This window comes from Puntigrus tetrazona, chromosome 14, assembly GCF_018831695.1.
Source record: "Puntigrus tetrazona isolate hp1 chromosome 14, ASM1883169v1, whole genome shotgun sequence".
In the NCBI taxonomy this organism is placed as follows: domain Eukaryota; kingdom Metazoa; phylum Chordata; class Actinopteri; order Cypriniformes; family Cyprinidae; genus Puntigrus; species Puntigrus tetrazona.
In genome coordinates this window covers 967,712-983,422 of record NC_056712.1, presented here as the reverse complement: position 1 = coordinate 983,422, position 15,711 = coordinate 967,712, and the positions used below count along the sequence as shown (strand labels likewise).

The 15,711-nt window shown below is 38.0% G+C and overlaps 3 protein-coding genes across 6 annotated transcripts; all 3 read left to right on the top strand.

Moving 5' to 3' along the window:
• Positions 1-16: 16 nt before the first annotated feature.
• On the top strand, positions 17-1,751 carry lygl1 (lysozyme g-like 1). 2 transcript variants are annotated; one of them, XM_043257766.1, is made up of 5 exons: positions 17-138; positions 271-354; positions 439-635; positions 1,159-1,297; positions 1,521-1,751. In XM_043257766.1, exons 1-5 carry the CDS (start codon positions 135-137, stop codon positions 1,652-1,654), a joined length of 558 nt encoding a protein of 185 aa, XP_043113701.1. In that variant the 5' UTR covers positions 17-134; the 3' UTR covers positions 1,655-1,751. The 2 variants fall into 2 exon arrangements, with proteins under 2 accessions (XP_043113701.1, XP_043113700.1); XM_043257765.1 differs by having other exon boundaries at positions 48-138; positions 226-354.
• Positions 1,752-6,703: 4,952 nt separating this feature from the next.
• Positions 6,704-8,184, top strand: LOC122358035 (lysozyme g-like). The gene is made up of 5 exons (XM_043257771.1): positions 6,704-6,722; positions 6,873-6,953; positions 7,025-7,221; positions 7,447-7,585; positions 7,696-8,184. Exons 1-5 carry the CDS (start codon positions 6,719-6,721, stop codon positions 7,827-7,829), a joined length of 555 nt encoding a protein of 184 aa, XP_043113706.1. The 5' UTR covers positions 6,704-6,718; the 3' UTR covers positions 7,830-8,184.
• Positions 8,185-12,587: 4,403 nt separating this feature from the next.
• LOC122358033 (lysozyme g-like) lies at positions 12,588-15,694 on the top strand. 3 transcript variants are annotated; one of them, XM_043257769.1, is made up of 6 exons: positions 12,588-12,739; positions 14,117-14,218; positions 14,382-14,465; positions 14,540-14,736; positions 14,956-15,094; positions 15,201-15,694. In XM_043257769.1, exons 2-6 carry the CDS (start codon positions 14,215-14,217, stop codon positions 15,332-15,334), a joined length of 558 nt encoding a protein of 185 aa, XP_043113704.1. In that variant the 5' UTR covers positions 12,588-12,739; positions 14,117-14,214; the 3' UTR covers positions 15,335-15,694. The 3 variants fall into 3 exon arrangements, with proteins under 3 accessions (XP_043113704.1, XP_043113702.1, XP_043113703.1); XM_043257767.1 differs by lacking the exon at positions 12,588-12,739 and adding an exon at positions 12,771-13,369; XM_043257768.1 differs by lacking the exon at positions 12,588-12,739 and having other exon boundaries at positions 13,384-14,218.
• The last annotated feature ends 17 nt before the right edge of the window (positions 15,695-15,711 follow it).

The window sequence follows — 15,711 nt, the reverse complement described above, 5'->3', positions numbered from 1 at the left end:
ACATTAAACATGACGATTTGGTCCCTCCTTAAGGAAGAAGCGATAAAGAGAAACCAGTTCCACTGCAATCACAACTTCATATATTCCTCCGGCTAAAGTCACAATTTGAGTACGGTGTCCTGTTTTGAGTCATCATGGGTAAGATGATTATTATCCTGAGCTTAATTAATAGGATACTGTCATAGTATAGCAATACATTAATGTTATTTAATAAATTGTTTACAGACTATTTTAAAGGTTTTCAGACGGTACTTGCCATGTATTTTCTAGCATGCATTTATGGAGACATCATGAAAATAGACACCACCGGAGCCTCTGAGGTGACAGCAAAACAGGACAAATTAACCGTAAAGGGTAGGCTCGTGATTGTTTAACCGGCGTGTCCAGTAGCTTAAGTTACATGCATTGTGATTTATATCAACAGTCTTCATTTCAAAGGTGTCGAGGCCTCCCAAAAACTGTCTGAGCATGATCTGGCCCGAATGGAGCAATACAAGAGAAAGATCCTCAAAGTTGGCGGAGCAAAGCAGATGGACCCGGCTGTGATTGCTGCCATCATTTCCAGAGAGTCCAGAGCCGGAGCCGCTCTGAAGGATGGATGGGGCGACCATGGCAATGGCTTTGGCCTCATGCAGGTCGGTCAGAAGAACTTGTTTACTCTATTTAAAAGACAACGTGACAATAATCTTAATATGAGGTGCATAAGACACATATAAGATGATAGGGTGTTTATTCTGAATCTAGATTTTGAATAGACAGACTAATCGTAGGCAATCCTTGCAGATCACTGAAAAAGCATTAAAGTTATACATTGCTTTGCATATAGGTAAACATCATAAAATGCATTTTTTGGCTTTTTGCAAACAGAACAGTATGCATAATATAGTTAGAAGGGTTATGAAACTACACAAGCCGCTTTTAAACCGATAAACCGCATGAATCCAACACGTCAAAACATGTTCTCCATATAATGTGCAAATCTGAAGACTCGTCTGTCACGCTTTTCTCAATTCTTTGTGTAAACCGGATATTTCCCAGCTTCCCTTTTCAAAGCATGAGTTCCCCGCAACACTTCCTTTAACTTAACTGTAGGTTAATCCGATAAATAAGCTGTTTAAAGTTAACTTTGTTCTCTTCATTGCATATGTTCCTTTTTAGGTTGACAAACGTTACCACAAGCTGGTAGGTACATGGGACAGTGAAGAACATCTGACACAAGCGACTGAGATACTCACTGGCTTCATTAATGACGTCAGAGCAAAGTTTCCCCAGTGGACAAAAGAGCAATGCTTTAAAGGTAAACCTATGATGCTTTCAAAACCACAAAACAACCACAATAGAATTAACAGGGAAGTCGCCTTGTTTTTCAGTTTTTATCATTTTAATCAATTTACTACACTTAGTTGGTAACTAATAACATTTCACAAAAGATTTCAGAGCATAAAAGTGAATGCATTACAGTGTAATGGCAGCACTTGGTTAGACGTCATATCTCACGTGTAGCGTAATATCTGATTCAGGGGGAATCTCGGCCTACAACGCAGGAGTGAAGAACGTCCGTACGTACGAGCGCATGGATGTGGGCACCACCGGCCGCGATTACTCCAATGATGTTGTTGCCAGAGCCCAGTGGTTCAAAACCAAGGGTTACTGAAAAAAAAACGTCCCTAATTTTACATTTGCTCACTGTTCGCTGTTCTGTATTGTGTTTTGTATTTGTTTGGATGCAATAAAGCTCATTTGTTCGCTCACGCCATGTGTCTTTCGCGTGACACATACCGTAAATCGATCCAGATTACAATTGTTTAATGCACAAACAAATCAGATACTTTTTGTTTGTTTTGAGGAGAAAAGCTGAAATTTGGTATGATTTGTCATTTCTGACAAACTTTCATTTTATTTCTCTTCCCTTCCTTCTTTGCCTGCACCCTCAAAGTTAGGGCGTTCACTTCTATCAAGCAGATTCATTAAAAAAATATGGTTGACATTTTTGAGGTATATTAAATATGAACCGTTTCACTTTACCAGCTAGGGTGTGTCCTAAAAATAAGACATAAACAAAAAAGAAATATTTAATTTAAGTGGTGTGCACCCATCCAACCATAGTTGAGGATTCTACGATTATTTGCACGTTTATAATTAAGTGCAGTTTAAAGCAGTTCACTTAACTGATGCACTGGATATTGAAATTATGTTTTATTCTGTTTTGATTTTGCCATTTAAAAATGTCATTGAAACAATACCACACTCGGGTGAAATGTCTGTGAACTGTACATTTCTTGCCATATTCACAATTAAAAAATACCTCATATATTGTTTCTGGCTTTCAGTCACATAACTGAGCAAAACAGCCACAGAACTGCTGGTCTGCCAAAATTGAATCCATTTCACGTCATGAATATTTAGATCACCGCTCAGAACGAGAAAAACAAAGATAAATAAAATGTATGACACTGATAAAAGATGCATGAATAAAACTCTAAAACTATTAACATAAAAAAATAATGCATTAAAGACATTAAAATAGAATAAAAGTCAAATAGAATTCTCTGTATAGAATTGTTTATTGCTCATTTTTTTATATATTATTTTCCTGTTTGATACTATAAAGCTGCTTTGACAATTTGTTTTGTTAAAAAAATAATTGCTGATTATTGCTGGTTACAATAATTATTATATGTGTTTATATCTTTACAGTAATTTTTATACACATAACATTTGATTTAAAACATTTTTAAGTGTTAAAGAATTTACCAAAAAATTTCAATTTTATAGTAATGGATGAATTTTGTTTTGTTTTTGTATCTCAGTTTTCCTATAAATGTTGCATAATTTTTTAAAGTATATTAGTGATCCTAGAATGTGATCAGACTACTAAAATCAGTTTAAAAAAACTATATTTAATAACTTTTATATATGTCACTTTACTGAGTGTTTATCGTATATATATATATATATATATATATATATATATATATATATATATATATATATATATATATATATATATATATATAATTTTAAAAATCAGATGAAAATATACAATCACCCTCAGGAGAACTTTACAAAAAAGAAAATAAAATTAATAAAAATAGGAAAAAGAAACCACAAGGAGGGAGCATGCTGCTGACAATATCAAGAGAGAAAATAAATTAATTCATGATATAAAAACAACAATGAAGGAAAGCTACCTAAACTTAATTTTCGTATAGTTACAAAAACATATTACACTTTTTATTTCTAGTCAAATAAAAAAGGTCTGAGCAGTGAATCAACCTCAATCAGAAAACATAAAAGAGTAGGTGTTGAGCCAGTAAACTTTTTTTATGGATGAAAAATCTGACAAACGAAATTAATAAATTATATATTCTTTACACTTGTTGGTAGAGTCAGAGTAATATCAAATAATACCTTTTAAGCTGAAAGATACTGAGAGTACAAGTCAAACCAAAACATGATCGATAAATGCATGAATACATGTATCAAGGTACTATTTGTGTGGCTAATGATAGTTTTCACCTATTCACCTATAGTTTGTGCTACCTGAAATATATTTGCATTTTTAAGGGTAAGTTTACACTGTAAAAAAATCTGTAAAAATACAGTAAAAACGTATTTTTAATTTACAGGTGTTTTTCGTAATTTTTAATGACGCATCGATAAATAAAATGCATGACACTGAATAAAACTCTAAAACTCTTAACATAAGAAAACATATAATGCTCTAACATACAAAGACATTAAAATAGAATAAAATTCAAATAGAATTCTCTGCATAGAATTTGTTAGGGTTTTTTTTCCCACAATTGTTTGTTGCTTTTTTAATATATCATTTTCCTGTTTCATACTGTAAAGCTGCTTTGACCATTTATTTTGTTAAAAGCACTATATAAATGTGACTTGAATTTTCCGTATTTTTAGTTTACAGGTGTTTTTCCGTCATTTTTAATGACGCATTGCATTGTGGGTGCAAGATCCTTGCGGCGCGAAACGCGTGAGTGAGAAACAAACGCCATTAATACACAGATTACTTCATTCAATTTCCGGTTGAACGATTAGTTTAACGCTTCTGAGGTAAACTTGAAGTTTAGGATTTAGTTTTTGTTCTTTACGATCTTCAGTGATTCCAATGTTGTATTTAGGTGTTATATCTTATTAGTTTTTGTGGGGGGTTTTTTTAGACCCGTTGAGTTTAATTCAACGTTACTGTTTTGCACGTCCTCACACGACGACGCAATGATTTGATTCAACTTCGATTTAATTGTGGAGCTAATGTGAATATATGGGCGCAAGAAACTTGTGGCGCGAATCGCGTGCGGAAGAAACAAAAGCCATTAACACGACGATTGCTTCGCCCGGAGAAGGATTAACGCGCCTGAGGTAAAATATTACGTTTTGCATTTAGTTTTTGTTCTTTTCTTTATTTTATGCAGCACGACCTGTTTTGGTAAGGCCGTTATTGTATTTAAGGTGCTAGTTATAGGTGCGGATTTGTTAACTGTTTTGCATGTCCTCACAGTGATTTGATTCTGATTTTATTGATATTTGTGGAGATAATGTGAATATATGTGACTGCCCTTATATTTTAGTGTTTTATTAGTCTAATTTATGTCTGTTGGTAACGTTAAGGTTTAAGGTTGAATTTACACAAGATCTAGGTGAAGCTATGCTAATTCTAAACCTTGTCTGCGTGTTGCTCTGTCACTTCTTTACTTGCAAAGTTAAACTAGTATTCATTTTTTCAGAATTTTCCTGGGAATAAATCCTGGCCTAAGGCTGAGATGAACGGAACAAAACATCAAAATCCTCCAAAGACCGCCAAAATTCCTTTTGAAAATCCACGGAAGGTATAAGCTTTTTCCAAAAAATGAGCTTGAACTGCGTTGCTTCTCTTAAATGCAAAGCAGCAAGTGTTAAAAGTAACACTTCCTGCACATTGTTAAATGTCTTTATTTTTTAACATGTGGGCCTGTGACAAAAGCTGCAGCCATGTTTGTGTTCCTGATTTTTTTCTTTTGATTTGACTTATGGAGCTCAACTTTTTGACAGTGCAGCACTAATATTGCACACACAAATGCTGTTTAAAAAAAAAAAAAAAAAAAAACCTTTAGCAAGCATTTTCTGCACATTGTTCAATTAATTACTAGCACTGAAGCCTTAGTTTTGTATTCAGGTTTGGTGCTTGTATGTATATTTATATTCTGTTTTTATTCCTGCTTTTGTGTTTTTCTTTGATTTGGTTAGTTTTTTACTTATGAAGCTCAATGTTTGGACAGTGCATCACTAATATTGCACACAATGCTATTTAAAACAATGTTGTTTTAATGTGGCTTGTATGTATGTTATTTAGCTGGTGTTTTGAAAATTATTTTGCAGTATTAGTTTTGTGCTTGTATTTTCATGTAATACAAAAGCTATTGAATTCATTTACTGCAGTAAAAATAAATGTTTGGTTTGTGTACATGTTTCATTTATTGGACCATATTGGAAATGTCTAATTTTACCACAGAATGACCTGGTAATTATCTGCCAGCAAATTCTGTTTGTTTGTTTTTTTTCGCTATCAATTTGTGCTACGTGTCTTTTTAAATGTATTGTGTTGCTTTTAGGATTCAGAGAAAAACAGTCTTCATTGCACTGAATCATAATACTCAATTTAATCTTAGTAATGAGTTACTTCATTAACATGCAATGCTATCTTGGGGTTAACAGAAGATTCGTTCATTATTTTGCATATATTACTGTTCTAGTTTTAAATAAAACACAACCTCATTAATTTACTGGAAAAGACAAAAATGGATCCAACTCAAGCCTTCCACTGCTTGGCGTTTGATTTCAAAACCAAACAAAGAAATGTCCTTCCTTCATTTACAGCTCTAGAAAAACATGCATTTTTCTTAACAAGCATGAAAGTCACTTCAAGACCAGAATTTTCAGTCTGAATTAAAGATGAGCGTTTGTGGGGGGTTTTAATAACTTCGTGTCCACTTACTGTTTCCTCAAGTTCTGCATGGAAGCCCGAGGTCCAGATGTGTTTTCAATGCAGTCTCGCGTTACCAAATCGAGAAATTATTTCATCTGGATCAATTCTACTCAAAGCCCAGTCGAGCTGTGAAATGATATTAGCATTGCCGACTGCCTGTCACTTGGCTGGATCCCAACAGCTTCTGCTGGCGGACAAGTGTTTGATATCACAAGTTCCTGTTGCAGAGAACACATTTTAAAATGAACTATAATTCATCATAACGCTTCAGAAAATGTGCGAATGCTTTACATAACCTCCCAGATTCACCACTGGTCGTAAATACTATAGTTTTGGGGTGCTGTCCTCCATAACAAGTAGTGAAACATTTCCTGAAAGTGAAGTTTCCTGTTAGTAAAAAAAGTTAGTGTTCCACGTGGGACGATACTAAACACAGCTTTAGTCACTACTGAGTCCCGATTCGGCTTATTGAAGACAGCGAGGACTCTCATTGGATGCCTAGCTAACAAATGAGTTAGTGCCAGATATTTAAAAGGAAAGTTAATGAACGAGTAAATGAAGGAGGCACCGACGGAAGACTCCTCTAATGTTACGAGATCTTCTCCTAGCTTTCTAATATGTAAGTAGTGTAGTAACAGTGTGAGCCCCTTAAAATGAAGAAAGTTATTAACGTTGCTGATATAATATAGTGACAATATATAGTGACATAGTGACAAGACTCATCAAGTCAACATCATGGGTATGTTATATAACAAGTTATACAATGTGCTGACTGTTTTAATATGAGATTGTCTGAATAATGAGGAGGAATTAGTGATATTGTAATGCTCTAATGTTCTGTTAAATAATTTACTTTTAATAACTTGATTTTACATGTTGTTTTTTATAGCAGGCATTTATGGAAACATTTCAAATATAGATACCACTGCATCACAGGCAACAGCTAATCAAGACAGATTAAACATAACAGGTAAGAATGCATGACTGCATGCAAATTGTATTAAATTATTGTAATATAATTATAAGGACTTAATCTTGAAGGCATTGAAGCCTCCAATAAACTGGCGGAGAATGATCTTGCCCGGATGGAGAACTACAAAAGTATGATCATCAAAGTTGGCAGAGCAAAGCAGATGGACCCGGCTGTGATTGCTGCCATCATTTCCAGAGCATCCAGAGCTGGAGCCGCTCTGAAGGATGGATGGGGCGACAATGGCAATTGCTTTGGCCTCATGCAGGTCGGTCAGAAATTTGGTCAGATTTGCCCTATTTTGAAAATATAATAATGCATTCAGTTGTTGAGAATAAATTCAAGATGACACCCAATTTAAAATAGAAGCAGATGCATCACGCAAAACAAGGAACGGTTGCAAACTATGAGAAATATGTATGGTACATTAAACATTGCGGGATATCTTTATATATTTGTAATTGTTCTGTTCTTTTAATGTTTTTCCTTTTAGGTGAACAAACGCTACCACACTCTCACTGGTGCATGGAACAGTGAGCAGCACATCGGCCAAGCTACCGATATACTCATTAGCTTTATTCATGAAATTAAAAAAAAATTTCCCACGTGGTCCAAAGAGCAGTGCTTTAAAGGTATGTTATAACATTTATGATTAAGAAATGAACATAAATGGCACTAAAAAATAGATAAAGGTAAATTTGATCCTTTTCATGCTTCAGTTGTATTATAATGTCTGTTATAGGGGGAATATCAGCCTACAACGCAGGTGTGAGTACAGTCAGTTCATACGAGAATATCGATGCCAAGACCACAGGAGAAGACTACTCCAATGATGTTGTTGCCAGAGCCCAGTGGTTCAGAAGCAAGGGTTACTGAAGAACGACAGTTATGAACCCGTGAAACACATAGATTAAAGGTTTATTGTTGAGATCTGCTTAGTTAAATATAAATATTAGACGACAGAGGGGGATGTTGAGCCTAATCTTGCACTGAAGCATAGCACTGAAAAATAAGGTTTCTCAGAGAACACTGCATTTAGGGAACATTTGGAAAGGAGGATCGTATTTAAGATGAGTTTGCACTAAAGATTCACAGAAAAGATTGCCTGAAACATTGTAACTACTTGCAAACTAATCTGTTTGGAGAGTTCACTTTGCTGTGCTGCATGCTCTGCAGGCAACTAAGGGAAATGTTCGGATGCTTTGTTGCCAATAAAAAAAGTGAACAAATCTAAACATGTCTCAACATCATTTTTCCACCTTACTCTTACTCTACATTCAGACATTATTTACAGAGCGGTGTTCTGCAGGGTGTAAGCCCAGTGCATTCTCTTCAGCAAGAGTGTTTCTCAGCACATGATGGTGGTCCAGCTATTGCAGATTTCAACATGGGCTCCCTGCCGTTCATCGTGAAATGCTGCAAGCTCTCTTTTGCAATGAGAGCACTTCCACCAGCATCAAAATGGGTGGCAAAGATGATCAGGAGCGCTTGTACAACTTCAGTTTCCACACAGACTGCCTCTCTTTCCAGATTGGGTGACACCCATATTGCAAGCAGAGATCCGCTCCTTCACTCCAGGCGTACAAGAAACTTCTAGGCAGGTGTGTTGAGGCAAGATGGAGCTAAACTCTGGAAGACACAGCCCTACTGGACCAAGTTTGGGGCCTTCTGTTCTAGATCTTTTGAAGTGTCAAGGTCAGAACGCAAAGAGAGCAATGCAAGCTTGTTTTTCCCACTGTCCTTCTGATGAGTGTACACCTAGAAGGCAATAAGCTGTCAAAGTAATGGCCAAAAAAGCTTTTCTCTCAGTCAAGCTCATGCTGTTGGTGCTGCTCAAGATCAGGAGACTGTGCTTCTGGTTGTGCTGAATTTGTCCAACCAGCTGTGATATGGCAACAGAATTGAAAGCATCACTGCATTGATAGTCTGCAACCCAGACGTGTACGTACCTAAAGCACTCTTTACATTATTCAGAGATGCATCCTTTATTCACAGTCTTTGTGTCATTTGTACTTTTGTGGAAGTTTAAAAGCCTGGTTACATGTAGATACATATTAATATTACGTCAGAGTCCAGCTGCATGTATTGTTCCCAAATGAAGACGCTCCACAACGTGGTGTGCTTATGTATGGGCTTTTTCAGATATTTTGGCCCAGTGAATAAAATAAGCTCACACAGTAGTTGTATACAGTTTCTGCCACTTTTGTTTTTGCAGTGTTAGCTGCAAGACCTTGCTGAACAATCTGGACTCATTCTAGTGCTTCATGACTATGTTAATATTTTTGCTTTTCTAATCAATGTTCACTCTTCTTTATTTTGTTTTCTATTTGTATTATAAAATAAAATGCTTTGAATCACTCAAATCATGTGTCTCTAATGAGTAGTCTTCCCATATCTATATTAAATAGATCCTTGTTAGGGGCCAGTTTTAGCCATTTACATTTACATTTACATTTAGTCATTTAGCAGACGCTTTTATCCAAAGCGACGTACAAATGAGGCTTTTATCCAAAGCGACGCAAGGAGGTAGGTAATAGAAGCAATTAATGTCAACAAAAGGGCAGTAGTGCATAAGTGCTCTGAGTGGGGTCTTGGCTTACCTAACGCAGACACAAGGCTTTTTTTTTTTTTAATATAACAAGAAAAGGATAGGAAACAGCAGAAGAAGAAGAAGAAGCCCTAGTGGGGCAGCAGCGAGAAACAGACCAGGTGAAGGTGCGCAAGAGTGATTTTGCACCTTTTTGTGATGGCACTGCAAGACGCCTTTCGTTTGCAGAGCGTAGGCACCTGGAGGGAACATATGATTCAATTAGTGAGTGTAAGTATGAGGGAACGGAGTCTGTGATTGTCCTGTAGGCCAGCATCAGGGATTTGAATTTGATGCGGGCATCTATAGGAAGCCAGTGTAAACTAATGAAGAGGGGCGTGACGTGGGCCCTCCTTGGTTCGTTGAAGACCACCCTTGCCGCTGCATTCTGGAACATCTGAAGAGGTCTGGTTGTAGAGGCTGGGAGGCCAGCAAGGAGGGCGTTGCAGTAATCAAGCCTACTCAGGACTAGTGCCTGGACGAGGATCTGTGTAGCGTGTTCTGATAAGTACGGTCTGATTTTACTGATGTTGTACAGCACAAACCTACAAGATCGAGCAGTTTTTGAAATGTGCTCAGTGAAAGTTAGCTGGTCGTCAATGATCACTCCAAGGTTCCTAGCTGACCTAGACGAGGATACAGTAGCCGAGCCTAGCTGAATTGATAGGTTGTGCTGTATGGTGGGATAGGCCAAAAAACGAGGAGCTCTGTTTTTGTGAGGTTTAACTGCAGGTGATGATCCTTCATCCAGACTGAGATGTTGTTTAGGCACGCAGTGTTGGAGTTATGTATGTATCCATCGGGTGCCAGGCTTTGTCAGCTTGGTGAGAACGGAATGTTAGAGTTGAATGTTGACAGTTATGCACCTGTGGCCCTTTTAGTTTCAGTTTGATTCTTGGTCATAACATGGCCTCCGTATAATACTGATAGGGCCACCGGAAGAATCTGAAGGAGTGAAGATTCTGACGCACAAGAGATGTTGCCAATTGTTTTCATTTATTGTGTCTTGTCCTTTCCTCTATAAATAAAGTGACTTGCGATCTGAGCTTCGGAGGCAAACGCAGGCAAAAGCAGGGAAGGAGGCAGAAGGCGGGGGCCTGCCCGGCCCCCGGCCTCAGGCGGACTGTGATCCATCTGGAGGCGAAAGGGAGGTTAAGGAGAAACCTGCTTCTCTCCCGCTTGCAACCGACAGCGCAATCCTTGCAAGCTAAAAATCCAGAAACTTGTCTTGTGTTTTACTTCGCCTTGAGTTGATCCTTCCTGGTAAAGAGCCGTTTGAGTGAAATAGTCTCAACACGCAGAAATTTGTGCAGAAACAGTGGGATCGTCTGGTTGAAAGGAGAGATGGAGTTGAGTGTCGTCAGTATAGCAGTGATATGAGAAGCCATGTTTCAGAATGACAGAACCCAGTGATGTCATGTAGATGGAAAAAAGCAGTGGCCCAAGTACTGAGCCCTGAGGCACTCCAGTAGTGACGTGATGAGACTCTGAGACATCGCTCCTCCATGATACCCTGAAAGACCTACCAGAGAGATAGGACTCAAACCACCGAAGGGCTGTTCCAGAGACACCCATCTGCCTGAGGGTTGATAGGAGTATGTTATGGTTTACCGTGTCAAAAGCAGCAGACAGGTCCAACAGGATAAGCACTGAAGATTTTGATTGTGCTCTTGACCGTCTCAGTGCCTCAATGACCGATAGAAGTGCAGTTTCTGTAGAGTGGCCGCTTTTGAAACCTGATTGGTTGCTGTCCAGGAGATTGTTTTGTGAGAGATGGGAGGAGAGTTGGTTAAAAACAACACGCTCTAGTGTCTTAGCCATGAATGGGAGGAGAGACACAGGTCTGTAATTTTCAATAAGCGCAGGGTCAAGTGTGGGTTTTTAAGGAGAGGTGCAACACGAGCTTCCTTAAAAGCTGAGGGAAATGTATGAATAGAGTTGTTGATAATCTGGGTGAGTGCAGGGAGGACGGAGGGAGCGATAGTCTGAAAGATGTTAGTAGGGATGGGATCTAAAGGGCAGGTTGTAGCATTCGTGGCAAGGACGAATTTTGATACCTCTGTTTCAGAGAGGAGGGAGAAAGTGGAGAATGTGTTGGGGTGCTGTGGTTTGGTGTGTGTAAGGCGAGAAGCTGCAGGAAATTGGTTGCTGATTTTAGTGGTTTTGTTAATGAAAAACGAGCAAAATCATCTGAGGTTAAGGATGACAATGGTGGAGGGACTGGTGGGCTGAGAAGAGCAGAGAATGTTTTAAAGAGGCTCCGTGAGTCAGAGGTGTTGTTAATCTTGGTTTGGTAATAGTTCAGTTTAGCAGTGGAGACATTAGTAGAGAATGAGGAGAGAAGAGACTGATAAAAACAGAGATCAGATGGATCTTTGGTTTTACGCCATTTTCTTTCCGCAGCAAATATAATTTTTATACCATTTCTTATACATGAAATACAGAGTACATTCAATATTTCTGAACATTTCCAATCATTCTCTTTTGAATATGTCTCTTCTAGGTTGACAAACGCTACCACGCTCCAACGGGTGTATGGGACAGTGAGCTGCACATAAAAAAGACTATTAAATGCAAACAGAAGGAGTTCGCTCCACTCTCAGATCTCAGTTGTGGTATGATGTCCGTTTCAGGGGGAATCTCGACCTACAACGCAGGTGTGAAGAACATCCAAACGTACGAGCGCATGGACATCGGCACCACAGGAGATGACTTCGCCAATGATGTCATTGCCAGAGCCCAATGGTTCAAAACCAAGGGTTACTGAAAAACAGCAGCAAAACCTCTTAATATTAGGCCTGCTGTATTGCTATGGTCAGTTAAAAATATTTATGAAATGCTGATGTAATCTGTCTCTTTGATGGTGTTTGTGGTGTTTTCAAGTAGTAGTAAAGATCTGATCAAATAAAGCTCATTTATTTACTCCAACCACGTGTTTCCTGTATATCCCGCCGACCCTGTGAAGTCTCTCTCAATCTATCTTCCCAGTAGGCTGTAGGCAGTAGGCAGTAGGCCCCTGGAAGCGGCTCTAAACACGTTTTGAAAGCGCGTGCGGGTTTTGTCGACGACAGAGGGCGACGTCGAGCCTCGTCCTGCTTCACTCACTCACACATGACGCTGGAGAATGTTTTTAGTAGGAAATCTCGGAGGTTTCGCTCGCTTAAGGATGACCAGATATCTCTAGGAGTTTCTTCGCTTTGTAAGTACCTGTCTGCGTTCACGCGTTAACGAGCGAGTTTGCTTGTGTTGAGGGTTTCTTGTGGGTTTTTGCTGACTGCGCCGGACAAAGCGGTTGTTTGGGGAGTTTGGGAAGCGAACATCTCCATCACTTTCCGCTAAATCCAGCGAATAATGTGCTCGTTTGTAACTAGCGGTTTGAGTTTAAAGTAGCATCCTTTTTTAATAATATTTTGTAATGTAAAAGAGAATAACTTCACAACATCCAGCAGTGTGCTCTAATAATGCGAATATTCAGAGTATTGAGTCGATATAATGCCTGAAATTTTGCGGCGTTTTACGTATTTACGTTATTTTTGCTATTTTAATACCTTTTTTTAGTTAGTAGTAATATCCTTGTGTTCTCATTTTGTTTTTAGAAAAGTGAAACCCAAATGATTCCGAATTCTCGCGAGATATAAGGAAAAATATTAGCTAGATATAAAAGCCTCAGAATCACGCCTCTCTTTTGAAGTTAGCCTGTGCGCAATTAGTAACTTTTTGGAGAAGCTGACGAAGTTTCAAGCAGGTGCTGTGGTGGTTTTCACCCCTGTCCAGAGTGAAAGTGATCAGGAGTCTAAACTACACGACTGAGCTCTGATCTACGTACGAAGTAAGAGATTCATGTTCTACTTTCATTGATTTATAAAGAGGAGTTTTGAAAAAAGGTTTGAACTCGCGCTAAAGTGTCTTAATATTCTTGTAGGCTTTTTTTTCGGTTACTGTATGCTATAATTTATTCACTGTTTGAACAATCGAGGAAAGGAAATGAAGGTTATACTTAGCTAGTAAATTACTATGTTTAATTAAATTGTGGTCGTGTTTAATACAAATTCAGTCGGGAAAAAAAAACACTTGACACTCATTTCTGGCGCTAAAATAACGGGTTTCCCAAAAATTAAACTGACTTTATTCGTGACATCCGTAATAGGTTGATTTAAAGTAAGAAGCGAAATGAAAAGCAACCTATAGATTAAATCTAATACGGCTGTCTCAAATAAAGTGAAGATTAAATGAAAAGTGGCTGTATTACGGCTGTTTCGAATAAACTGAAAGTGAAATAAAAACCGTCCGTTAACTAAACCTGTTACGTCTGTGTTGCGCTTTATAACCAATCACAAGTGATTCCGATGAGCTTATGATTGCAGTAGCCAATCAGAGACGTTTTGATGAGTCATTGTTTACTGAATTCTGCGTTTTTGTAAAGTATCTTATGAAATACAAGTGTAATTTAAGATTCAAGTCGGCTTCATTTATGTAGTACTTTTTTCGAAGTCTTACAACCATTTGATTGGAAAAGTTTACATTTGCCGTGGTACATGTGCTAGGATTTCGTTTTTTTGTTTGTTTTTTTCCTTAGTTGGAAGAACATCAGGAAAGAACAGGGAAACCACTCGTTCTGCAACCATATACTCTATAATCACTTGATTTAGTGACAAGACTCATCAAGTCAACATCATGGGTATGTTATATAACAAGTTATACAATGTGCTGACTGTTTTAATATGAGATTGTCTGAATAATGAGGAGGAATTAGTGATATTGTAATGCTCTAATGTTCTGTTAAATAATTTACTTTTAATAACTTGATTTTACATGTTGTTGTTTTTTTGTTTTTTTTATAGCATGCATTTATGGAAACATTTCAAATATAGATACCACCGGTGCATCACAGGCAACAGCTAATCAAGACAGATTAAACATAAAAGGTAAGAATGCATGACTGCATGCAAATTGTATCAACTTATCGTAATAATTACAACAAGGGTTTAATCTTAAAAAGGTGTTGAAGCCTCCAAAAAACTGGCCGAGACTGATCTAGCCCGGATGGAGAACTACAAATGTATGATCATCAAAGTTGGCAGAGCAAAGCAGATGGACCCGGCTGTGATTGCTGCCATCATTTCCAGAGAGTCCAGAGCCGGAGCCGCTCTGCAGGGTGAATGGGGCGACCATGGCAATGCCTTTGGCCTCATGCAGGTTGGTCAGAAAAACAGATTTTCCCTATTTTGAAAATAAAACGCATTCAGTTGTTGAGAATAAATTCAAGCTGACACCTAATTTGAAACCGAAGAGGATGCATCACGCAAAACAAGGAATGGTTGCAAACTATGAAAAATATGTATGGTACATTAAACATTGCGGGATATCTTTATATGTTTCTAATTGTTCTGGTTTTTTTAAATGGTTTTCTTTAAGGTGGACAGACGCTACCACACTCCAGCTGGTGCATGGAACAGTGAGCAGCACATCGGCCAAGCTACCGATATACTCATTAGCTTTACTAATGAAATTAGAGCAAAATTTCCCACGTGGTCCCAAGAGCAGTGCTTTAAAGGTATGTTATAACATTTATGATTAAGAAATGAACATAAATGGCATTAAAAAAGAAAGGCAAATTTGATCCTTTTCATGCTTCAGTTGTATTATAATGTCTGTTATAGGGGGAATATCAGCCTACAACGCAGGTGTGAGTACAGTCAGTTCATACGAGAATATCGATGCCAAGACCACAGGAGAAGACTACTCCAATGATGTTGTTGCCAGAGCCCAGTGGTTCAGAAGCAAGGGTTACTGAAGAACGACAGTTATGAACCCGTGAAACACATAGATTAAAGGTTTATTGTTGAGATCTGCTTAGTTAAATATAAATATTAGACAACAGAGGGGGATGTTGAGCCTAATCTTGCACTGAAGCATAGCACTGAAAAATAAGGTTTCTCAGAGAACACTGCATTTAGGGAACATTTGGAAAGGGGGATCGTATTTAAGATGAGTTTACACTAAAGATTCACAGAAAAGATTGCCTGAAACATTGTAACTTCTTTGCCAACGAATCTGTTTGGAGAGTTCACTTTGCTGTGCTGCATGCTCTGCAGGCAACTAAGGGAAGTGTTCGGATGCTTTGTTGCCAATAAAAAAAGTGAACAAATCCAAACATGTCTCAACATCATT